This window comes from Engystomops pustulosus, chromosome 8 (genome assembly GCF_040894005.1).
Source record: "Engystomops pustulosus chromosome 8, aEngPut4.maternal, whole genome shotgun sequence".
Taxonomy (NCBI): Eukaryota; Metazoa; Chordata; class Amphibia; order Anura; family Leptodactylidae; genus Engystomops; species Engystomops pustulosus.
In genome coordinates this window covers 68,313,365-68,338,601 of record NC_092418.1, presented here as the reverse complement: position 1 = coordinate 68,338,601, position 25,237 = coordinate 68,313,365, and the positions used below count along the sequence as shown (strand labels likewise).

The 25,237-nt window shown below is 41.7% G+C and overlaps 2 protein-coding genes across 3 annotated transcripts in view; one reads left to right on the top strand and one right to left on the bottom strand.

Annotated features, from left to right (window-relative positions):
* MDH1B (malate dehydrogenase 1B) overlaps positions 1–8,368 on the bottom strand; it is a 21,096-nt gene extending 12,728 nt beyond the window's left edge. Inside the window, exons 1-3 of the mRNA XM_072121061.1 lie at positions 8,260–8,368; positions 2,220–2,332; positions 892–1,026 (exon numbers count right to left, since the gene is read on the bottom strand). Coding sequence (XP_071977162.1) covers positions 892–1,026; positions 2,220–2,332; positions 8,260–8,281 — 270 coding nt within the window. The 5' untranslated portion in view covers positions 8,282–8,368. The remainder of the gene's footprint in view (positions 1–891; positions 1,027–2,219; positions 2,333–8,259) is intronic.
* On the top strand, positions 8,103–25,237 carry FASTKD2 (FAST kinase domains 2). 2 transcript variants are annotated; one of them, XM_072121058.1, is made up of 13 exons: positions 8,103–8,596; positions 11,133–11,276; positions 11,380–12,053; positions 12,704–12,807; positions 13,820–13,916; positions 14,948–15,071; positions 15,710–15,849; positions 17,836–18,005; positions 19,276–19,424; positions 23,365–23,580; positions 23,695–23,782; positions 24,719–24,833; positions 24,933–25,237. In XM_072121058.1, the coding sequence occupies exons 3-13, from the start codon at positions 11,433–11,435 to the stop codon at positions 25,068–25,070; spliced, it is 1,962 nt and encodes a 653-aa protein (XP_071977159.1). In that variant the 5' UTR covers positions 8,103–8,596; positions 11,133–11,276; positions 11,380–11,432; the 3' UTR covers positions 25,071–25,237. The 2 variants fall into 2 exon arrangements, with proteins under 2 accessions (XP_071977159.1, XP_071977160.1); XM_072121059.1 differs by lacking the exon at positions 8,103–8,596 and adding an exon at positions 8,609–8,631.

The window sequence follows — 25,237 nt, the reverse complement described above, 5'->3', positions numbered from 1 at the left end:
CTAAAATCAGCTTTCATCAACTATGCTAATGAGTCTGAAGGTAGTCTGTGGTAGTTATGCTGTAGCTTCACATGCTGTTTCACCCCTCCCCCCCCCCCCCCCAGCACTTCCCATGTCCCTCTTTGAGATGTAATCTCACTGCAGCAGAGGAAGATTTAGCACACAGTGGGAGGAGGGAAGTGCTACTGCACAGTATAACAGCCTCTGAAGCTGCAGCACAGAAGGGCTCTTAAAAAACTGGGGCCCTTCAGGCTCATTAGAATAATTTTAAAAGTTGATTTCAAAAGGACGGAAGCCATGGATACAAATATATTGCCTGGATGTATGATTAAGTGCCCCTGGTTTATTATGCTTGATTTCAATGGTAGCTTTCCTGTCTGTCTACCTGTCTGAAGAAAGTTCTCTCTCTTCTCTCCTGTCTGTTTATGTAGCTCTTAGCAGCAAGTGCTAACTCTTGGTGCTCTCTTCCTGTCTGTAGTAAGCTGTGACCATTATTTTCAAACATTACGAGGAAAGTGAAAGGGTTAAAAAGAGCTGTGTAATAACACACAGGGGGATTAAATGTTAACTCATAATCAGCCCCATAGACACACACTATACAGGCTGAATTACGGATCTCTACAAGAGCGAGCTCTGCAGCTTGTTCCTTTACAAACTGAGCAGGATTTATCAATGGAGTATATTAGAAACCCACCCTCACCTCCCCCAATATTAAAAATAATCTCAAATGAAAGTTAAGCTTTAATTTGTCTCTTTATTTTATGATATCTATTTTTTATTACAACTAGCCTTATATGTATGACATATCCTAAAGATGGACCACCAATAATAAAGTTGGGGACAACCTCCTTAATGGCTTCATATTGTGAGTTACACTGTGCATGACTTTACCTGTGCATGTTCCATAAAATCATTATACCCTCCAAGTAGTAATCCTTTGCTTCCACGATCTAGCAGCTCCCTCCATATAATTGGAGATCGCTTGTGCTTCCATTTGTTGTTTATGCATAAATCCGCCAGCCACTCCTGCAGAACAACGATTGCAATATTATTCATGAAATCATTTTAAATTATATATATATTTTTTCTACAGAGGATAGGGGCTTATATACACTTTTTATGTATAGCACAGTGACCCATTAAAGCCTATAGGCTTATGCACTAGTCTGTTTAGTTAGGAATGGAGCATTCTGGTACATTGTCATGGATCCGCTTAGGCCATTTAAAGTACATCTACCACCAGGATGAAGGATTGTAAACCAAGTACACTTACATGCTGGTGTGTGCCCCATCTGCTAAGATAAGCTCTTCTTTTAGTTTTTTAGCTTAGTTTAAAAAAAGGCTTTAAAAATTATGCAAATGAGCCTTAGGGGTTCAATTAACAGCTACGGTGCTTGGAGCCACTTAGGCTTATTTGCTTTTTTTGTAAAAACGAGGGCATAAGATGCCAAAAAATGAGCGGATCCTGGGAGAGGGGGCACACACCAGTAAGTCAGTGTGCTTGGCATGCAATAATGATAATAATCTTTATATAGCGCCACCAAATTCCACAGCACTTCAAATCAACCCTTTATCCTGGTGGTAGATGTATGAATGTGTGAAAAAACACATGAACAAAACCGGATTAAAGACTGAAATTCAGAAAAAAAAATTATAGACACACGGGGCCAGATTTATCAGGGCTTGATAACACAATCTGGCTATTTCTCTCCCTATGCCAACTCCACACATGGTGGAGTCGGTTGGCACAGGCATTCCTGCCCCTTTCCTTTGCACCTATAGTCTGTACCCATTAAGACACGGGTTATGGAGCAATTTTAGGCTAGAAATTGCCGTATGATAAAACTCGCCCTCAGATATGTTTTTCACACCTGTAGTGAAAATGCAAAAATCTTCTGCAGAAAGATCACTAAAAGTTAAAATTAAATTTGACAAATTCAGTGGCAAAGCCTAGATACTGGAATCTGAGGCTCTGTGACACAAGTTTCAGTTTGAAGAGTATCTGATGTGGTCAACTGTATTTTAACAAATATCACTCCTTAAGGTCATATGCATATGTGTAAAGACAACTGCACTTCATGTTAAGGGGGTTTTACCAATAGATAATTCAGTATATGTTGTACATTGTGCAGCCGATTTGTAGTTTGCATCCATGAAGGAAACATGGCGCGACCTGCACAGAAAACAATATTGTATGGATCAGTATTGAGAGCTCATACCTCCCACTTATCAGGATGAAGTGTAATTTTGTGTATCCTGAAGTTCGGCAGGTTTTTCTGAAGATAATCTGCTAGAAGTTCTGCTTTGGCGTAGTAGGGACAGTCTGCCCTTCCTGTGGGGAAAAACACATGAAATGAATGAATACATAATGCGAGAGGGAAGTGACAAGTGTCTACTGAACCAGAGGTGCTAATGGGGGCTAACAGCATCATACATCAGGAGCAGGTCACTCATTAGCTGGAATTAATCACCATTACTATTTCTGAAATGTGACATTAACATGAAACACACACAGAAAGGTGTAAAACTGGGAGGCAAGTCACCAGGAGGAATCAAACTAGTACATTTTATTAACTGTGACTATTATCTATAACTATGACTTTTTATTATTGGTTATACTCTGTACGTATGTCTATGTCTTTTCACCCTGATTCTGATAATAAAAAGAATGGTCTGGACTAGTTCTAGTCCAGTTCTGGACTGTGTCCATGTGTTATGCTGATTCAACAGATAGAATTAAGATACACACGGTTGTAATTTCCATTGCCCTATGTATGAGGTGACCGAGATGCAACTCCTAATCCTGTTTGTGTCCCAGCAGTACTGCTCTTTAGCGTGTCAGTGGACCGAGTGTGTATGTTTGTGTGTTTGTGTTCATGTAGCCTTAGGGTGCGGCCACGTGTAGGGTTTGTATTGTGTTTGCAAATGCCAAAGAGATGGAATTCATCAGAGATTTCACAGCTCTGCACCAATAGGCACATGAACGGCGACTAGCTAGCTGCTCACAAGTCTTGGACCACTTAGGGTGGCAAAAAGTGAAACTATCTATAAATCTTACAAGTGTCTTTTACTCTGGGCAATGGAGTGAGGTATGGAAATTCCAAAAGCTGTAGTAGTCTCAGCTGTTAAAAGTAGAGGCTTTCGTCAAACACAGCTTTAATGGGTTTATTGTTTCATTTTTCTGGTCACACACCTTTTTACATACATACTGGAGGCCACAGTATGAGGGGGATGTAGAACAGGGGGCCACAGTATGAGGAGGATGGAGGACAGGAGGCCACAGTATGAGGGGGATGTAGGACAGGGGGCCACAGTATGAGGAGGATGGAGGACAGGAGGCCACAGTATGAGGGGATGGAGGACAGGAGGCCACAGTATGAGGGGATGGAGGACAGGAGGCCACAGTATGAGGGGATGGAGGACAGAAGGCCACAATATGAGGGGGGTGGAGGACAGGAGGCCACAGTATGAGGGGGGTGGAGGACAGGAGGCCACAATATGAGGGGGTGGAGGACAGGAGGCCACAATATGAGGGGGGTGGAGGACAGGAGGCCACAGTATGAGGTAGATGGAGGACAGGAGGCCACATTATGAGGAGGATGGAGAACAGGAGGCCACAATATGAGAGGGATGGAGGAGAGAAGGCATTATAATATGGGGAGCTAAATAAAAGTGGGGTTCCAAATGTAAAGGGAGGATAAAATTAAAAAGAGGTGTATTATATGTTGCTGAGTTTCATTAGGGGGTATTATACCAAAACATACTGGTAGGTTGTTTAGATTGTGAGCCCCATGGGAACAGGGACCAATTTGACATGCTTTGTGCAGTGCTGCATAATCTGTTGCGCTATATAAATAAAGAATTATTATTATTATTATTATTATACAGGTCCTTAGGGGGAAGGGTGGCCACAGGAAGGAGCGTTATACTATGTGGGAGCCATTAAGTTCGATATTATACAATGCTTGGGGGTGGGCCAACGGGGGTGGTTTATGAAAAGTGGGAGGGACTTTTTCTTTCTCTAGCCCAAGAGTTGGGAGGTATGCCATAGTTAAGGGGTTGGGAACCATTTTGTCTGAGAGAACCATGAACGCCACATATTTTAAATTGTAATTCCATGAAAGCCATACAATATGAACATGCCCCCAAGTAGATATTATTACTTATTTATAGAGTACCATGAATTCCATGGTGATGTACAATCAGTAAGGGGCTCACATACATTACTTTAAGACAAGAACAAATGAAAGTACACATACCAAACTACAATGGTTAGGAGACAAGTAGAAGGAGGGCCCTACCGTGAGGGCTCACAATCTATATGAGAGGAAAGACGAAGTGAGGGAGAAGAGCAGTGCAGTTATTGTGTGTTGTAGATCCTGAACAGGTGGGTTTTCAGATTATGTTTGAAGATTTGGAAAGTGGGGGACAGTCTGATACATTTTGGTAGAGACTTAAAGAGTATGGCAGATGCACAGGAGAAGTCCTGAAGATGGTTGTGAGAAGAGCGAATGGTAATCGAGTGAAGCTGAAGGTTCTGTGAGGAGCGGAGATTACGTGTGGGATGGTATTGACTAATGAGTTCAGAGATGGAGGAGACAGGTTGTGGACGGCTTTGTTGGTCATGGTTAGTATTTTGAATTGAATTCGCTGTGCAATAAGTAACAAGTGGAGAGACTTGCAGAGAGGAGATGCAGAAGAGAAGACAGATGGATTAGCCGGGCAGCAGAGTTTAGGATGGATTGGATTGGCCTTAGAGAGTTAGCTGGGAGACAACAGAGTAGAATGTTGCAGTAGTCTAAGCGGGAGATGATGAGGGCATGGACTTGTAATTCTGTAGATTCTGGATTGAGGAAGGGTTGGATGCATGAGAGGTTCTTGAGATGGCGGGGGCAGGTTGTAGTAAGGGCCTGTACATGAGGTTTAAAGGATACGGCAGAGTCAAAGATGACTCCAAGGCAGCGGACTTTAGGGAATGGGGAGAGTGTGGAGCCATGAATTGTGATGGTTTGGTCTGGTGGGAGGGATGTGTTAGGTGTGGGAAAGATTATGAGTTCTGTTTTGTCCATGTTAAATTTAAGAAAACAGGAAGAGAAGGAGAAGCATATGGCTGATAGACACTCTGGAATTCTGTCTAGAAGAGAGAAGATATCTGAACCAGAAATATAGATCTGTGTGGCATCTGCATAGGAGGGGTATGGAAAGCTAAGATGTCTTAGGACAGAGATGGCGAACCTTCTAGAGACCGAGTGCCCAAATTACAACCAAAATCCATGTATTTACCATAAAGTGCCAACATGGCATTTTAAGCAGTAACTTATTGCTACTCATCTTTCAATCGTATCGACCCCCCTGAGGCCACCAATACAGTTGAAAGAAGGAGGGCAAATTCAGACTCAGCAGCATCACTTAAGTTGCCTGGGAGTGCAGGTGGATTTGGTCCTATGTGGTGAACTCTGTCCTGGAGCGATGGTCTGAGTGCCACCTCTGGCACCCGAGCCATAGGTTCGCCACCACTGTCCTAGGACAGAGGTGAAGTTGGTGAAGAGCAGGGGTCCCATGACAGAACCTTGAGGGATGTAAATGGAGAGGGGGCGAGGTGAAGAGGTAGTATGAGAGTGAAAGTCCAGTTGGAAAGGTATGAGGAGATCCAGGAGAAGGCCAGGTCAGTGATGTAAGAGAACAAAGTGTCTGCAGCAGGAGATAATGGTCAACAGTGTCAAAGGCAGAGGATGAATAAGGAGGGGAGCTGAGTACTGGTGTTTGCCTTGGCAAGACAGTAGGTCATTAGAGCCATTAGATAGGTAGCACAATACATAGGTAGCCTGAGCAACATCGACGGTGGCAATGGCACCTGGGTCACACAAAGGTCGCAGGACGCGGTAACATTGCCGCCTGCGTCCAGTGGTCAGGGCTGAATTGTCTGTGGGCCAAATGCAGTCATCAAAAGATGCTCACGAGCCATAGGATCCTGACCTCCTGCCATAGGCCACAAATAACACACTGTCCCTTTACTATTTCTTCTTGGATTGACACATTTTCTGAAACTGCTGTTTGTGAAACTTTCCTAAGACTTTCTTCACACAAAGACAGGATTTTAAAAATGGAAAACTATCTGTACTGTTCATATCAACCAATCCAACGCAGGTATCATGTCTCCAGTGTGGACAGGCAATAGAAGCAATGCCGGGGTTGGCTGCTATAAGAAGTATAAATTCTCCACAGTTTGAAGATATACTAAATATGTCATTTCTTACTATTTTAGTCCTATAGAGAGACCTCTCAGTAATATTTCTGAAGATGTTAAACCACATTAATAATGCTGTCAAGAAGATAAACACACAATGAGCCATGTTTAGGCTTTGGCGCTGTTTGTGGTAGAAGACCCGTCCTATTGTCATTTCCCTGGTAATGAGGTCCCATATAGACCTCAGCGTATATGACAGCACATAGATCGCAGTGTGTATGACAGCACATAGACCTCAGCGTATATGACAGCACATAGACCTCAATGTATATGACAGCACATAGACCTCAGCGCATATGACGGCACATAGACTTCAGCGTATATGACAGCACATAGACCTCAGCGTATATGACGGCACATAGACCTCAGCGTATATGACGGCACATAGACCTCAGCGTATATGACGGCACATAGACCTCAGCGTATATGACGGCACATAGACCTCAGCGTATATGACGGCACATAGACCTCAGCGTATATGACGGCACATAGACCTCAGCGTATATGACAGCACCTAGACCTCAGCGTATATGACGGCACCTAGACCTCAGCGTATATGACGGCACATAGACCTCAGCGTATATGACGGCACATAGACCTCAGCGTATATGACGGCACATAGACCTCAGCGTATATGACGGCACATAGACCTCAGCGTATATGACACCACATAGACCGCAGCGTATATGACAGCACATAGACCGCAGCGTATATGACAGCACATAGACCTCAGCGTATATGACAGCACACAGACCTCAGCGTATATGACATCACATAGACCGCAGTGTATATGACAGCACATAGACCTCAATGTATATGACAGCACATAGACCTCAGCGCATATGACGGCACATAGACTTCAGCGTATATGACAGCACATAGACCTCAGCGTATATGACAGCACATAGACCTCAGCGTATATGACGGCACATAGACCTCAGCGTATATGACGGCACATAGACCTCAGCGTATATGACGGCACATAGACCTCAGCGTATATGACGGCACATAGACCTCAGCGTATATGACGGCACATAGACCTCAGCGTATATGACGGCACATAGACCTCAGCGTATATGACGGCACATAGACCTCAGCGTATATGACGGCACATAGACCTCAGCGTATATGACGGCACATAGACCTCAGCGTATATGACGGCACATAGACCTCAGCGTATATGACGGCACATAGACCTCAGCGTATATGACGGCACATAGACTTCAGCGTATATGACGGCACATAGACCTCAGCGTATATGACGGCACATAGACCTCAGCGTATATGACGGCACATAGACCGCAGCGTATATGACACCACATAGACCGCAGCGTATATGACAGCACATAGACCGCAGCGTATATGACAGCACATAGACCGCAGCGTATATGACAGCACATAGACCTCAGCGTATATGACAGCACACAGACCTCAGCGTATATGACATCACATAGACCGCAGTGTATATGACAGCACATTGACCTCAGTGTGTATGACAGCACATAGACCGCAGCGTATATGACAGCACATAGACCGCAGCGTATATGACAGCACATAGACCGCAGCGTATATGACAGCACATAGACCTCAGCGTATATGACAGCACACAGACCTCAGCATATATGACATCACATAGACCTCAGCGTATATGACAGCACACAGACCTCAGCATATATGACATCACATAGACCGGAGTGTATATGACAGCACATAGACCTCAGTGTGTATGACAGCACATAGACCGCAGTGTGTATGACAGCACATAGACCTCAGCATATATGACAGCACATAGACCGCAGCGTGTATGACAGCACATAGATCGCAGTGTATATGACAGCACACATGCAGTGTATACCATACAGATATAACTATATAATAATGTTATTTTATATTGTGCAGTGCGCCCCCTGGTGGCCGCGGTGGATTTTTTCATGTAGACGGTGTCCGCGTCTTTTTCTATCACAGTGATAAGCGGCGGCTTCTCCCATCAGCAAGCACCTCTACCTATTTACCTGCCAGGACGAACTTCGCCATGACAGCTCCAATACCCAAGAGGCGACCGAGTCTTGTTGCCAAGCGACACTAAACAGTGGGCGTGCACCGATGACGTCACCTCAGCATATTTTCTGTTTGTTTTTTTAAGGAGGAAACTCCCAAAATTTCTCCTATTATCAGCCGCTACAAAATTCGAGCAGAGACTTCCAAATATTATTCTATTATAGAAAAAAAAAAAAAATAAACGCCAATGAATACTTTTGGCTGTTGTGAGAGACCGTAGTGGTGGGTGTGGCTTACGTGATGTGCAGCAATGGCGCTGTCCTGGTAGGAAGCGTGAGCTGCCGAATGAAGGTGAGTCAGGCGGTCTCCACAGAGCTCTGACCATGGTGTGTGGCGCCATGATCCAGCGGTTACCTTGTACAGAGGGGCGAGTGCCTGGCTGCAAGAGAGTGTGGGGCTCACAGGACATGGGCATGACAGCTCTTACATAGAAGTGACCCCTCATTCTCATGACAGCGCCCCCTACTGGTTAAACGTTCCTCCACTATTCCAGTGTCCACCTGCTGGATCTGCCACTAGTGTATATAGTGACCACTGCTGTATACACTTCTAGGTGATCTCACGGACATGGCTGCTCCATATCAATAAGGGTCTCAGCAGTCAGACCTTTACATATTGTTAAGTCTTTCTGCATAAGCTACACAGTGTACAGCAGGTTTATATTGGCCTGAACACTGCTCTAGGCAGCTTGGTTGTATAGGCAGGGATTCCTAGCATCAAGTATTCCTATAATGCAGTGGTGACGAACCTACGGCATGGGTGCCAGAGGTGGCACTCAGAGCCCCTTCTGTGGGCACCCAGGCCTACACCCCAGCACAGAATTAGATGTGACTCAAGGCTTTCTTCTGTAGTCCAAGACGGCCATGGGACAAGCAATGCTCAGCGCTATTTTAAAGCGACACTTCCTTGGCTGTCAGGACTGCATGAGAAGCGAGAAGGTGTAGACAGAGATGGATTATCATTGAAGCTCCTGCTCTTCAGGGGACCCTGGAAGGAAGCTATAATCCAAATTTCTCCATCTTTCTATTGTATTGGTGTCCTCAGGATGCCAACACGATTGATACAGCTGGGATTAATAGGTTACTGCATAAATTGTTATGTTGGCACTTTGGAACCTAAAAATAGGTTTTGGTTGTAGATTGAGCACTCTGTCTCTAAAAGGTTCGCCATCACTGCTATAATGCCTGGAGTCTGGTTCCCTTAGTAGGGGCCAGTCAGGAAAATGTGGTCTCTTTTCAGTCCATGTTTCACCGTATATGTACATGTAAGTGAAGGCTTACATTTAACGCTAATCTCCATTATCCAGTGATATATAGGATTAAAGGAAATTACCATAGAAATCCAGCACTTACTCATAGGGCTCTTGCAGCCCGTGCATAAGTGCCCTATGGTGGCCCGATCCCACGGGCTGCATGCAGAGGATGGGAGTCCCTACATTATATAGAAATATAATGCAAGGACTTTCACTCCAGTGTCAGAACTGTAATGATTAATATAGTTCTGGTGTGGGTGTCTGGCGGACAGAGGGAACATTATATCTTATATAATGCAGGAACTCCCATCTACAGTCTGTGTAAAGGAGCTCATGGGGATGTTTACACGGGCTGCACTCATTTGTGTGAATGAGCCTATAAATCCAGGCACTATGACTGGTAAGCTTCTTAGATTTTTTTTTTATCCATGGCCTTCTTCTAAAAGTATGCTAATAAGCCAAAAGTCTCCTGAAGGTGTTATCAGAGCCTATCCATGTTGGATATTCACAGGCAGTGAGCAGTTCCCCTCTCCAACTCTGTGCTTACCTTTACTGTTTTAGTGAGATTACATCAGGCAGGGAGAGAGGGCGAGGTGCAGTGCTGAGGGGCCTGGGTAACACCTTCCCTTCTGTCATGATAGAATAATTATAAAAATTGATTTTAGTAGGAAGGAGGCTATGGATAACAAATATTACCATACTTTTGGTGCCTGGATCTATGAGTAAGAATTCATTCTTGATTTTGAGGGTAGATTTCCTTTAATCATATGCTGTCTGGTAATGATGGTAAGTGCTGTACAACAGACACTAATTATTTTGTTATAAAATACACTGGATATCACAAGATGTGCTTTGAACTTCATTATTTACACCACTGACTACTAAGGGCTTATTACTAGAGATCTCTGGGCATACATAGGTGCTTAGGAGATATATTCCATCTTCTCTGCATAGTTTGACCCTCACTCCACCAATAAGTCAGAACGGCACCCTGTTCTCCAGATTACAGGGGGTCCCAGAAGTCAGACTCTCACTGATCAGCTTATTATCCCCTATCCTATGGACAAGCCTCTGTTAAGATGGGAACCCCTCTTTAATTTATTTTCTGCATCACTCAACAATTAAAATTCTCCCCTGAAAAAATGCTTTCTCCACATTATATTCAGAATGTATTCTGCAACAAAATCTGAAAAATCTGCATGTATTCTGCCACGTCTACGGTTACCCTAAGAATGCTCTGCTATAGCAGACTCAGTTCATGGACAGGAGCAGCGCCATTTTCCGTATTCATTATCTTTAAGGGCTTATCTGAGACCATGGTTTTACTCACACATAGATTAGATAGATTTTCATACAAACTCTATGTGAGGGGATACATGTGTGACCAGTGACTGTAGCATGGGTTCCTGACTTCCTAATGTGATCAGAATAGTAATGTGCACCCATGTCTACTGCTCCATTTACTTGCATAGAACTGAAATGAGGTAAATGAAGTGTTGGCCTCACACGTGCACTACCACTACGTTTGTTTAGGTGCTTTACAGACTCGTGTTCTTGTCATCCCTTGTGATGTAGATGTTCCAGCAGTTGAAACCAACGAGGACTGTAGATGAGTGAAACATGTGACATCATGCAAAATTATATATAATATAATTCTTACAAACCCCAAGGAAGGAAGCAACACTCCAAGATAAATAGTGAATGTTTATTCCACCAGAGGTAAGTGCTACGTTTCGGCTGACTCTATGCAGCCATTCTCAAGCATATATATATATAATTCTTAGATGCTTAAAATCTCCAACTGTTGTGTTCATATTTGCAGCTACTACGGAGAGGGACAAGAATCCCGTTGAAGAGGGTTTCAGGACTGACAATATGCATAACATGCCTCTCCCCTATCTACTACGCACAGTACGGCTACTACAGTCATGTCAGAGCTACATAAGAGGGAGACTCCCCTCTATTCTAAGGACCTCTAGTTCAAGTTCTGGACTTCTATTAACGCACAAGCCATGGACTCCTGCATCCACTGTTACATCCATTCCCTTCAGGTTTTTTAATCAAGAGACTTCAGTGATTGCTGAGGAAAACAATACTGTGTCAGAAAGCAGTGTATGTGACAGCGCAGATCACAGCCATGCTCACAGTGGTGAGGATAGCCTGAAAGCAGATGTACAGAACCCCAGCACACACCCTCCTAGGAAACTCTCTTGTGTAGAAGTGCTGGACGCCTTCAGTGGCAGCGCATACAGTCAGCATGAACTTTATGATAGTATTAAGAGTATGTGGAATGTCTTAGCCAATAGTAAGAAATTGAAGTCTTCTGACAAGCAACTTATCACTGACCACCCAAATTTCTCTACCTTGTGCTATGAAGTAATGAAGTCTGCCCCTTCTATGTCAAACAAATTCTTGGTTTATAGCCTCAATGTCTTTGTGAGTCTGAAGGTGAATCAGAAGACAAGGCTCGTTCAGACTCTTCTCAGTATTTGCCAGGTGAGGACAAGGCTTTGAATTTTTACAGTTTCTCATATTACAAAATTTGTTGCAAACTCATTCCATCACATTCCTTCATGATGCCATGTATCCCCTCCAATCTAAATGTTGATTTACTTGTCATGCATTTTTATTGGTTTTCTGCAAGGATAGTCCAACAATACCTGATCTGTAGGGCTCTAACTTTATAAATCAATGCCAAGCTCACATCCCTAAAAACCTGAAATTGATGGCAGGTGATAATGCTGATCTTTGAACAGTATTTTACAGATCAAAAAGTCAACGTTTCAGGTCAGAAAGACCTTTGTTAAGTAGATCTGAATATCAGTAGGGAGCGCATAGTGGATGCAGTGAGGCAATGATCAACTGTAAGAGTTATCAAAGCTTTCTGCAATGAAGCTTTATTCTTAATCCTTGTGCCCTGATAACCCCAAAAATATCCAGTTCACAAAAAAAGATTGATCTCTTACAGAATACCTCTTCCGACATAAGAATACAACAGAATGAGGTTCATTGGATGTGATGGCAAAGTTCCTATTAGACCCGGAGCACGCTCAGTTACAACATACCCCCTTGCCATCAGTGCGGGGAAGGCACAGGGTATCAGAGCTGTAATGATTTTTTTTTTCTTTTTGTTGTTGTTTTTGTAGCAACGTCTGAGCAGCTTAAAAGTTGGGGAAATATCTATATTGGCCAACTCTTTGAAAATGTTGGAGAGCAACAAAACTGTGGATATATTGAACTCCGGTATCTGGTAAGTCTCCGATTATAAATAAAATGCAATAGACAAGAATGTAACCCTGTAGTGACCAGCTTGTTTTGTAAATGAAGTCATATGAGGGCTTTTATTTTGTCCAACCATTTTTATTTTCCTGTCAGTGCCCCATGTTTGGGTTGCAGTTGAAGGGGTTGTTTTTATTTTGCCTGGGCAGGGGGATGTAAAAGCAATAAAGAACCTATACTCAACTTTATTGCTGCTCCTGTTCATGCCAGCTGGGATGTAGACAGTGCTTCAGCAGCAGTTACAGACTGTGGCAGACGTGCTGCTGGCATCCCCTTGTCTATATACAAATGGGTGTCGCAGCTGAACAGGAGCACTGACAGAGGAGAGCATGAGCTATTTATTGTTTTTACACCCCCACCAACCAACCCGCAGAGAGGTCTGTTTGCAACTAGGAGTTGTCTATAAGTCAGGTGTTCTTAACTCAGGGACTGCCTGTGTGTGTATATATGTGTATATAAAAATCTTTAATCCCAGGCAAACCCTTCACAGCTGCCACACGGTCATATATCCTATTTGCACATGCCCCTTGCCACGCATATTTACATATCAAACCACCTAGAAACACATAAAGGAATATCTCTTTATTTACGAGTATAATATCAGTATTGTGTTTCTTGCTGAAATGGAACTGGAGATATACACATCACATTTTTAGTTATTTGTCTGCAATTTGGGGCATCTATGTGGCATGAAAAAAAACATATCTCAGGAGCTGCTATGGTACTCTTGTCGCCTGGGTGTTGCTTCAATGAAGCCAGTGTTGTACACCCTTGTTTAATTGCAAATATGCTCGTCACCACCGAATAACTGTGCAATTGCTGGGAGATGTGGACCATTGGTAAGTATGGATGTTTCATTACTATTAATACTTAATGATAGGTTCCCTCTAAAATAATTTGATTAAAAAAATACTGTTTGAACATAATGCCTGTACACTGTATCATTTTATTTTCATACCTATTATATTGGTTTGTTTCCTCAGTTTACTAATAGAGCTCAAATGTGAAGACATTAAAGATGTCACATTACTTCAGAACCTGATGAGGATTGCTCCTACACATCTTAGACAGAAATTTGAGGTAAATAAATCTCCACAAAATTATTTGAAATATTTAGAGAGTAACTGTAAGGGTTTTTTTTCCATAGATCAATAGCTCATGGGATGTAGAACAACTTTGCCTATTATCTTTGTTACCTGTATGCAGAAGTTTCTTTGCTATACCCCTCAGATTACCTCAGAGCTGCAGTAGCTGCTTGTTCTGCCTGTGCTAACCAGCCTTGTAGTATAAACAAACTCTACAGACTCTGGGGAAGGGCTTCTGCTCCTTGCTCACAGAGGAGAAGGTCATGTGACATGACAGTGCTCTCTCTGTGTATGTAGCTCGCTGTGTTCAAAACTGTGGATACAGATGTCTCCTGCACATAACAGTAAGGTACAAGATCTCCCATGTTCCCTATCAGTCCCTCCATCCAGAACTTTCTGTGCACCTCATGCTGCTCCCCCCACCCCACCTTGTTATCAGCACTTTATGCACATTGCAGATAAGCTATTAACTCTTAGGCTATAGACTTCATGTAACTGGGTTACTTATGTTTTCACTTATTGCATGTTCCCTGCTCCTCCATGTGTTGGAGCTGCCAGGCTGTCACTATATAAATCCTGTATGTGCACTGTGCAGGGTTCAGCGGATTTACTTGTGGGTAACTAAATGGATTTAATGCTAAATTACTTTTAGAGAGAACACAAGGCATCATGGGATATGTGGGCAAGCTAACTGGCCTCAGCTTGAGGGCATAGACACTCCCACTGGTGGGAGATTTTTGTCAAACACTTTCAGAACAGAAAATGCCATAGCTTTGGAAAGAAAAGGGTGTGTTTGTTTTCAAAATCACATATAATTTGGTAAAATTATAGATACTTAACTGATGCGCTTTAAATGAGGATACATAACTTTTTAAACGGTGCATGATTTTTTTTCAGTATTTTTTTTTTCCATCCCATACTTCAGCAATCAGTAAATGTAAAAAGGAGTTTAATTTTCAGAATGAGTGTTGGATGGTGAGCACCTTCCTCCAAGTTCTCTTTTAATATGCCCCTGCTCTCTTTTAGGAAAAAGCTTTACAGATGGTTTATAGGTTCACGGTCCCTCAGTGCCTCCATATGTTTTCAGTTCTTGCTGAAGTTAACCTGCATTCTGAGAGTCTTCTGGATGCTTGTAGCCATAAACTCATTGGTAAGTTCAAGGTAACTGTAAATGAAATGGCTTCACCAATAATGAGTATTTTATACCAAAACCTTCTTTCCTAAACAGATATGAAGACGTGACATATTTTACATAATTAGCAGGTATATTGGATGTGGATCATTGTGATGAGAAAAGTATAACTTTTCTGCTATTTTAAGACATCCCATTAAAAACCCAACTCATGCTTCCCATTCCCTTGTTGCTCTGATAATTCCTGTGGATGCCAAAGGGTAATTTTGAAGATTTTTTTGTGGGGGGAGGGGTGCTGGAATTAAATGGTCAAAAATATAAAATTATACCTATTGCTCATATTTCTAATCTATTTTGAGTGAATGAAAAGCATCCTCAAAATACCCCTTTAACTCTTATATAAATGGAAATTGCAAATTGTACATTGTATAGTTTATATCTATAAAGGCAGAAACCTTATAGCATTAAATGTCTCTTTCATCTTAAGGTGCACCCTCTGCAGGTGGATGAAAGTCATCAAAGGAAATGCTTTAATTTTTGTGCATAGAGCATTGACAGCAGCTTCTTCATTTACTTTATGGTAAAAAAAAAGATTGGGGTAAATATCCAGAATACCCTTTTTACTAATTATTGATATCCTTCTCTTCTTATTTTAGATTGTTTGGATGAACTTTCCTGTAGAAGAATCATCTCCCTGACAGGTTACTGCTCAAAACTCTCATATTTTAATGAGAAACTGTTGTCTGCTATTGGAGATAATATAATGAATAACATCTATATGTGGGAGAAATGGCAGGTAAGATCAGCAGGAGGTGAGAAAGCACCTTTACCGTTTCCCGAAATAGTCACCAACCTCACTACAAGCTTTGAATAAATTAGAAGTAAGAGTAAATACTAGAAACGTCTCGACTTACTCTACTTTTTCACTCTTACTCAACTTTTTCAACTCGGAGAGGAGTCAGATTACTTAGGTGCTTTGTGTATGAGGGCGAGTCACTGTAAACATGTTTCCCCCCCAACAGCTTTGAGACAACTGCATGTTCAGTTTTACCTAATGAACTCTGACTCTCTGTTGAAAGGTGAGGTTGACTTTAAAGCGGTATAGTGAATAGCGTGCGGGAGCTTGGGGCAGGTGGAAGAATACTAAATAATCTTTCCATACCCACAACACCACTTCTGGTTACCAGTATTGGTGATCAAGTGATAAGTCACTGTTCTTACTCCTGTGACTGCTGCAGCACGTCAGTCATTTGGTAGCCAACACTTTTAGCCCAGCTGGAAGCCATGACCATGTGGGGTTGGATCATGGTAAATCTTTTTTTAAATTTATCTTCCTCCTGCCCATGCCCCCCAGGGGATGCACACAGAAAACATTAGCTTATCAGACCGGTCAGAACAAATATTTTACTGGATGCACTGGGCAATGTGCGGCCCTTTGGGTCACATTTCACTCAGTCTACTTATACTGTGATGATTTAAAAGCCATGTCTCCATTTAGGAGAAGGGCAGGGCATGTGCAGAGTCAAACTCTATAATACAATACAAATCCACAACATTCACAAATCAGTAGAATGTTGTCATTTTCCGGAAAGGTAATATGCCTAGAAAATGAATCAAGAAGAAATATAACACTTTTGTTGAGTGAGAGCTGATGATTTCACTTCTTGCCTAGTTTATGTTGCTGCCAATATCCCTAAGGAACTTACCCTGGTTCTTAACTAAAGGGGGAAATGTCACAACAAGTTTAGGAAAAAGAAAATGTTCCAGCATGAGACACACACGTTGGCAATGATAACCCATCTCATTCCCAATCCAGCAACGGAAGTCTTATAAGCAGAAATCCTTAGGTCCCAAATTATGCTGAGTGGGAACATTTGGGTTTTCCAGTTGGGCAGCTTTATGGCCCTAGAAAGTAGACATGACTGTTATTGGCCAGGTGGACATCTGGTGGACACAGATCATTGCTCCCTGATGAAGCCACAGGGAGTGTCTGTAATAGTTAAATAGTTAACACTCGTGATCGGTTGCAGCACTGATCAGGAGTATCAGCGGTGGGTGATACCCACCATGTATGAAAAGGACTCAGTCCGCCTTATGATGTACATGTACTTATCATTGCTTACAAACCTAATAATCTTTGAACTCTACTAGACCTTCTGCTTCACTGTACTACTTTCCACTGCTTTGCTACATCACCTCTCCATCTACCCTCCATATAGATTGAATAGTGATGAGCAAACTCATCAGTGTTTGGGTCCGTTGGCTTGTACCAGTCACAATTGTTAGCCCTTCAAATGGGTCTGCTGCCCCATTGGTAGATAACACCCCCAATTGGTGCTGCCATGTAAGTGCATCAAAACTAATTCAGGAAAATGGGGCAAAATGTACTCAGAAGAATGGCGGTGGGCATGCGAGCATGTAAAGGATAGCACCCATGATCACAAGTGTTACCATGGGGAGGGGAATAGGGTCCAACAGTGTTTTTGTGTATTTGTCTTCCTGCCCTGTGGTGGAAATGGAAATGATTTTAGACTTTTTTCATGACTTGCCCAAAGAAGAGGTGGGGTTAAAATTGTTACTATCTGAAAAATTGAGCATAATTTGGTGAACGTTTCTGGTGCAAACAGTCTTAAAATGTCTAAAAAACCATGCCATGATAAATGCCTGGTAAATCTTGTGCAGATTAAATGTATTTTTTAAACAGTGTTGGTTCATGTATATGCCAGTAGTATACTTGTCTGGCTAAGGATAAAAGCTGTGCTTTGTTTCCTCCTCTTCGCAGATCTCTGCAGTTCTGACTAGTATGGCATTCCTCCGCTTCCGATATGTTCCACTACTGGATTACTTCGCTGATAAAATTATTGAGGACGTGGAGTCATTGAAAACGTACAATTTAATGACCGTGTCTAAAGTGTTTTCTATTGTAAACCACCTTCCTGAAGAAAGAGGAAAGTAAGTAGAATATGTGTCTCAACTAACCCGTTAAAGGATAACAAAATAACACATCCTCTAATTCACTGTTATGAACAGAAATAAAGCATTTCACAGTTATAAGTCCAACCGGTCTCTATCAGTCCTGGTGTATACAGTTTAGGTTGCCACCAGGATATGATGGTAAATTAGAAATCTAGAGTCAGGTAGGACACTTTTGGGGGGATTTATCAAGTGTGTAAGAGCAGAACTGTTCTAATTGCCCATGGCAACCAATCAGTGCTCAGCTTTCACTTTTCCACAGCTGTTTACAAAATTAAAGCTGAGCCAGGATTGGTTTCCATGGGCAACTACAACAGTATTACCTCAGACACTTTTGGTAAATCTCCCCCATTGTTCTCCTGTCTGACGCTGCACTGAGCTCCTCTCTGCATTGGCCCCTTCTTTTTGCATTTCAAGACAAGCTCACACAGAGACTTCCTGCCGGCAGGCAACAGTGTGAGGAGACTTACTCTACCAGCTACAGGCAGATAAGGTCTTTATGAAGGAGAGGGAGGCACACAGTGCTGAAAGTGCATGTTAAGGCCGAGATGTAACAGCTGAGAATGTCATTGTGTAATATGCATCTAAAGGATCTCATCTCTGATCTCTCTTTCTGTGTGTCAGATACTAGTAAATGTTAAGAAGTGGAATGAAAGTGTATATAAGCCTAGACCCTGATAATCTAAGCACATTGTCACCACATTCTAGAATTTATACTGACTATCGCTTAGTGGTAGGAGCTAAAACAGCAATAAAACTAAATAAAATTCTGAAGTAAGAGGTTAAGCATGATCTTTATTGTATAAATATCACTAGGGGATTGATATGGGAATGGAGAATTTTCTTTCATGGGCAAACCCCCTTTAAAGATAAAGTAGCATCAAAATCCATCATGATAAACCAGGGGCATTTACTCATAGATCCAGGTACTGTGACTGTGTATTCCTATTATATTTGTTATGCATGGCCACCTTCCTTCTAAAATCAACTTTTACAATTATGCTTATGAACTAAAAAGGGCATTACCAAAGCCCCACAGTGATGCAGATTCACAGGGTGTTACAATGAGCAGGACATGTCTCAGACAACCGCTTGTTTCCCCCCTCCCTCTGCCTGTGTAATTTAGCAGCACCTGGATCTATGAGTATGTGCCCCTGGTTTATCTTGCTAGATTTTGATGGTAGATTTTCTTTGAATGACGCAATGTTTTTCAAATATAGTGAACACCCATGTAATGTTTTTGTTATAGATTCTTGGAGACTTTGAACACTGCACTGGATTCACTTATGAATAGTATGAAGAAAAAAGACCTTCTAAGAACAGTGTACAATTTGTGTTTACTTGGATTGGTTCCAGCCGCTGCCATCCAGAAACTTCTAGAAGACAAAAGCCTGTATAGTGAGTTTGTGAACTTCTTACTACACTACCCCCTATGAGAGAGGCTACACACGAGGAGGAGTGCCAGCTCAAAAAATATTTAGCTCATCAAAATTGTAAAGTTAACCATTGTTGCACCACAATGTGATTGTACCTTGTAGTAAGGGCAAACTTCCTACATCATGACGTATAGTTACTTACCATTTATTGCCTGCAGAGACTCGGAGGTTGGGCCCTTGGGGTGTGAGCTTAAATTTGGCACTGACCATCAACACTGTTTAACCCATTAGACACTGGGGTCACTACTGACCATGGCATCTAAAGAGTTTTTAAAAAGTGGCCTCATCATCCAATCACTATCCCCACCTCTAACCAGTACGGTAAAAAGGGTAGCCATGTTACAGCCAATTGCTCCTTAGGTTCAATCTCCAACATGACCTAAAAGACTGGCTGGGTAGGTATTACAGTTTGTTCAGTTTATCAAGTTTTCTAGTCTCCTCCTGTGACAAATAAAAAAGTCACATTTTTATTCTAGCAAATATTAAGTTAAAATCTGAAAAACATCAAAAACACAACCTGTGCTATCGCCATGTCTCTAACGACCATGCACTATGTTTTAAATAACTTTATAATATATCTTATTCAATATCTCCGTGTCTGCTAATCTGACTGTAACTATGCTGAATTGTGTTCTGCTAGCAAGGCAGAATCTCGCAGGGGTCTTGTATTACTTGGGGTTTATAAATAAATGTAAAAGTACATGATTGCTCCCGGGCTCCAGTGTGTGGGGCTCACTTCAGACACTACGTGCCCTCAGGGGTATCAGTTGTGATGTACCATGCAATACTGAGGCTTCTATGGCACTGAGGGTTTTTCAGGTTTCCTAAAGATTACCGTAACTCTTTACACATCTGGATAGAATTTCACATGATAACCCTGCTCTTAAAGAAGCCAAGTCACTAGAAAATATTTCCAATATTATTATTAGAAGACGATTTTCTTTAAACTAGTCAAAGCAACGAGAAAAGGCTACAAATGTGCAATTTAATGTGCAATGCAGCACCTATGTTCACTGCAATGGGATAATTATTTTATCTAAAAATTGCAATCCACAGTAAATTATATGATGTTTTAGTTAACGCAGCGACATTCACGGATTGCAAAGCCAAGAAATAAAAGGTAAGGCTGAGTATGGCAGCACAGAGACTGCAGGGAAAAATGAGTTACTTTCATTTAACTACTTAGTTACTACTATTGGCTATACAACTATTAGTTACTACTCAGGATAACAAAATAACACATTCTGTAATTCACTGTTATTTACAAAAATACAGCATTTCACAGATATAATTCCAACCTATCAGTCCCAGTGTACACAATTTTGGTGGCCCCTAGACCTGACCCTGGATCTTCTGATGCTCCACTGATCTTAGTTGCTCTCTGCCTCTAGACCCATCCCTTGTATTCTAGGACGCGCTCACACATACACACTGACTTCCTGCCTGCAAACAACATCGTGAGGAGAGTAAAGCTACAGACAGATATAATCTTTATTCAGGGGAGGGAGAGGGAGGTATATGGCATGCTGTGTATGTCATAGATGTGATAGTCGTGCTGAGATGGTCATGTGCATCTCATGGATCTCATCATCTCTCTTATCTGTCTCATCTCTCTTTCTATATGCCTGATAATCTAACCACATTGTCAGCTCACAGAACTAGAGGGATCATAATGTGTCTGCTTAGAGAGCCCCACCAACACTGTAGATAGGAGCTAAAACAGCAATAAAACTGAGTAAAATTGTAAAGTAAATAGTTAAAATGCTCTTTATTGTGTAAACATCACTAGGTGATTGAAATTTGAGAATCTTCTTCAATGGGCGAATCCCTTTTAAAGGGAACCTGTCACCACATTTTTCACAAATACAGGTAGTGGCAGGTTCCTTTAGAGCTCTAGTAACTATCTGACACCCTGCTTTAAGCTAAAAATAGTTTCCCTCAGATCCCCATAAAATCAGAGTTAAAATCTTGTCTAGTATCTATGCATCTTTGGAGAGAGTCGAGGGGCGTGGCCTAATGTCATGTGACCAGGGTGACATCACAGTTCCTTAAGCTACTTAACATTCGTAAACTGTACCCCACGTACATATCTGACCACATAAAACAATCACAGCAGCCTCTACTGCTTGAATTGACTTCTACTTCTCTCCATGCAGGCTGCTGTGATTTCATGTGATACAATATGCTGTAATTTCATGAGATATATGCTTGGTGTACAGTTTTCTAATGCTAAAAAGTTGTAGGACCTGCAGTGATGTCACCCTTGTCACATGACATTACACAGAGATGGGATGGAGAGGGGCTGCTGGATTCAGCCCGAGGAGCTGAATACCAGGTAAAACTATGAAGTTGAGTATATGGGGATTTCAGGGGAACAATTTTTAGCTAAAAGAAAGGTGTCAGTTAGTTACTAGGGCTCTATGAGAACCTGTCGCTACCTGTATTTGTGAGAAATGTGGTGACGGGTTCCCTTTAAGTTCTTGTCAGCTGTACTGTACTGATCCTGGGCCCTCTACCTTTCCTGGTGCAGCTCTAATACAAAAACAAAAGATCCCCCAGAGCAGACTAATACAAATACTGTAGACCCTCTACCTCAGAGCATAGAACTACTAATCATGGAAACCCCCAGGGCAGACAGAAAAAATTCTTTTTTTCCTGGTTCCTTTTCTGCTCCCTGCACTACTCTGCAGCTTCTTGTCTCCACCATGTGCCGCTCTGCTCTGTGCCCCACGTAGTGTCTGGCCCCGCGCAGAGCTGTTACAGGAATGTAAGAGGACAGCTGACAAGTACTTACCAGTCCAGGATCCTCTCCTGTTCCTCTGGGCTACTGTGTGTCCTTAGAACAACACATCCAACCACCATCAGTAGTCAGGACACAGAGCAGTGGTAAATACTTCTAAGCGGCACTTACCGCTACCTGGTCTCCTACACCAATGAATGTTACCAAAAGTTTTTGAAGCGCTCATTTGACAACTAGGTGCGGTTCACAACTCATGGCTTCACATGCTACATGTGGCCCATCAGAGCGTGTTGTACCTCCTCTTCAGGGCTGATGGTTTTAGAGATGAATGTGGCTGCACTTTGTGTGCAGGAATAGAACAGACATTTATAGGGAACCTGTCACCACATTTTCAAATACAACTAGTTACAGGTTCCTATGAAACCCTAAGTAAATGTTTCCCTTCTTTTAGCTAAAAATTGATTTCCTCACTTCCCCATAAAATCAACTTTGTTATCACTTGGCATGTCCTGTTCGGCCGACCCCTCCCATCTATTCCTCCCATGCCTAATGCCTCCCCACCATTTAGCAGGTCCCTAAAATGTAAGCTTTGGCAATTTTCATTAATGTGACAAATCCCAAAGTTCTTAGCCTCATAAGATCATAGAAAAAAGGGCAGCAACATAAAGCAGACGTTTTTCAAATGTTAGTTATCACATTATTTTGGTGGTCTGACTATCTGCCTTGAAAGCAGATCATTTACAACTTTGAAAATTGAGAATTTGGAGAATTTTTTTTTAAATTTTAAATTTTTTTGTATAACTAAATGCTATTTTTCAACTAACCTGCAGTAATATGTGTCATGAAAAAACATTCTCAACCTTATCAGGATTTGGTAAAGCCATCTAAATTCATGACCACACATAGCTACACATCTCCATCTGAAAACGGTGCTTGGTCAGGAAGGTGAAAACTGGCTTCGGCAGCAAGACGTTAAAGGGGTTCTCCAGTGGTAGCAGATTAGGTCCTATCCACAAGAGACCCCATCAAGGCCCCATCACTGAGACCCCCACTAATCAGCAAGTAACTTGCTATGACGGGAGAACCCCTTTAAATCCTCACGTATGTAAAATCGCTTAAAAGTATCTTGTTGTTAAAGCTGTCTTTGTTTTTCCCCCCCAAGGCACACTGGACAATGTTGAAAAGTCATATCTGGGCCATATAAAACTCTGCTGGTTACTGGAATCTGGTTCAAGACCCTATTCGATAGAGAATTTAGAGAATGTTAAGGCCAACCATAGTGATTCAGTTATGATGTGCCACACGTTTCTGAAGAACTATTTTACAGATCCATGCTTGTACCAAGAAAACATGCAGTTTCCCAGCAGCTATTTTATAGGTGGGTACAGATGGTGCGTGCTGTATTGAAAAATGTATGATGATAAGCCACCACAATACACCTACCTCCCAGTCTACGGATTATTCATTTATTTATCCATGTCTTTTTGGCCAGATTTTGTATTTACATTGGATACGAACCAGAGAAACTTGATTCCAATGGGAGATGTGCAGAAATTAGAAAATTCTCAAAATATTACAAGGTAAGAAACTGTTGTTAGCCTGCATTAGTTATTTACTGTATTTTTATGTTTTAAGTATAATCATATTTTCTATTGTTTATAGACTTAAAGAATAGCAATTTCTTTGTGTCACTGAAATGAATGAGAAGATGTAGAGAACAATGAGTAGGACATTATGTTTCCATTCAGGTTACCAGGAAAGGGCAGGCTATATTCCATTCATAGAAGTGTATGGAGTCCAATTAATAGGAAAAAATGAATGCAGCTACACATTTCTCCAGTCCTAGCTCCTAATAGTGGAGTGTTGTTTGTCCAGAAACAGCCTTATACCTATTGTCCCTTTTTGCTTGATCTCTTTATTCCAAGTTGTGTACGTACATGGTGATTACAGCGACCTGGAACCAGGACGTTACAACACGGGCAATCACTTGTGAGTGACAGTCACGTGCTGGAACAGACGGGATCAGACAAAAACCTAATGTTTCAACCATTTAACCACTTATTTTCCGCAGTCAATAATAACGATGTGGTGGCAAAAAAGAGAAAAGGCTCCCGAGATATGATTGCAGGGCACAACCCTGAGACAAAGCAAAATACATTTATTGAAAATGAAATGGAACTACCAAAACCTGGTGGTTTGTGATTCAGACCAGTCTTATTCTGAATGTTTATATGTTGTCAATAATTTCTTTCTATTTTTCTGGGACAAAGAAGAATCACTGGGAAGACTAGAAGCCCTCATACTGTTTTTTGGTAGCCTTAAATATTGGGTAGTCGAAAAATCCATTAATTTCAATTCCTTAGGTTTAAAATCTCCAGTGTTTTATTATTTTATATCCAGGGATCTCGCATGTCTGGGTTATACCCTTTCCTCACACCTGTGGAATAACTTTTATATTAATAAATATACATCTACAAGAGAACTTTCAGTAATAAGTTTTTGTTTTCATTTTTCAGAATTGCTGTATTATGCTGCACTGCGGGGTCTTTTACTTTGGGAAATCTTCACCCAATAGGAAAAATGGCAGTAAAAATAAGGCATTTAAGATCACTTGGATTCCATGTTGTGGTGGTGAGTGTTAACAATAGTGAGAGAATGCTTTCACTCAATATTACACTGTTCAGAAAACTAGTAGAAAGCATCACAGTAACTCACCTTTATGTTTTCAAGGTTCCCGTGCACCAGTTCATTATGCTGTCGGAAGTGAAGAGGGTAGAGTTCCTGAGAGAAAACATATTAATGGAGATCCCCAGCAACCAGAAAGCAAATGAAATCCAGCAGATTTCTGGTGTAGAGACAGATTACTGAAAATGTCATTTATAAGTATGACGTTTAATGGATCTTTATACCAAGGGGGTCCCCAGGATTTCGGATGACTTGTATCATCCTTGCAGTTTATCTTCAACCTATGAAATATTTCTACAGTCTTTAATTATTTAATATACATTGGATGAATTAAATTTTTTTCTATTTTA

Bases quoted from the DNA above. Each gene is read 5' to 3' on its own strand.
- FASTKD2 (XM_072121058.1), top strand. From the start codon at position 11,433: ATGCATAACATGCCTCTCCCCTATCTACTACGCACAGTACGGCTACTA. The intron at 19,425-23,364 runs GTGAGTTTGTGA...TTCCCCCCCAAG, and splicing joins AGAAGACAAAAGCCTGTATA to GCACACTGGACAATGTTGAA. The intron at 23,783-24,718 runs GTAAGAAACTGT...TTCATTTTTCAG, and splicing joins AATTCTCAAAATATTACAAG to AATTGCTGTATTATGCTGCA.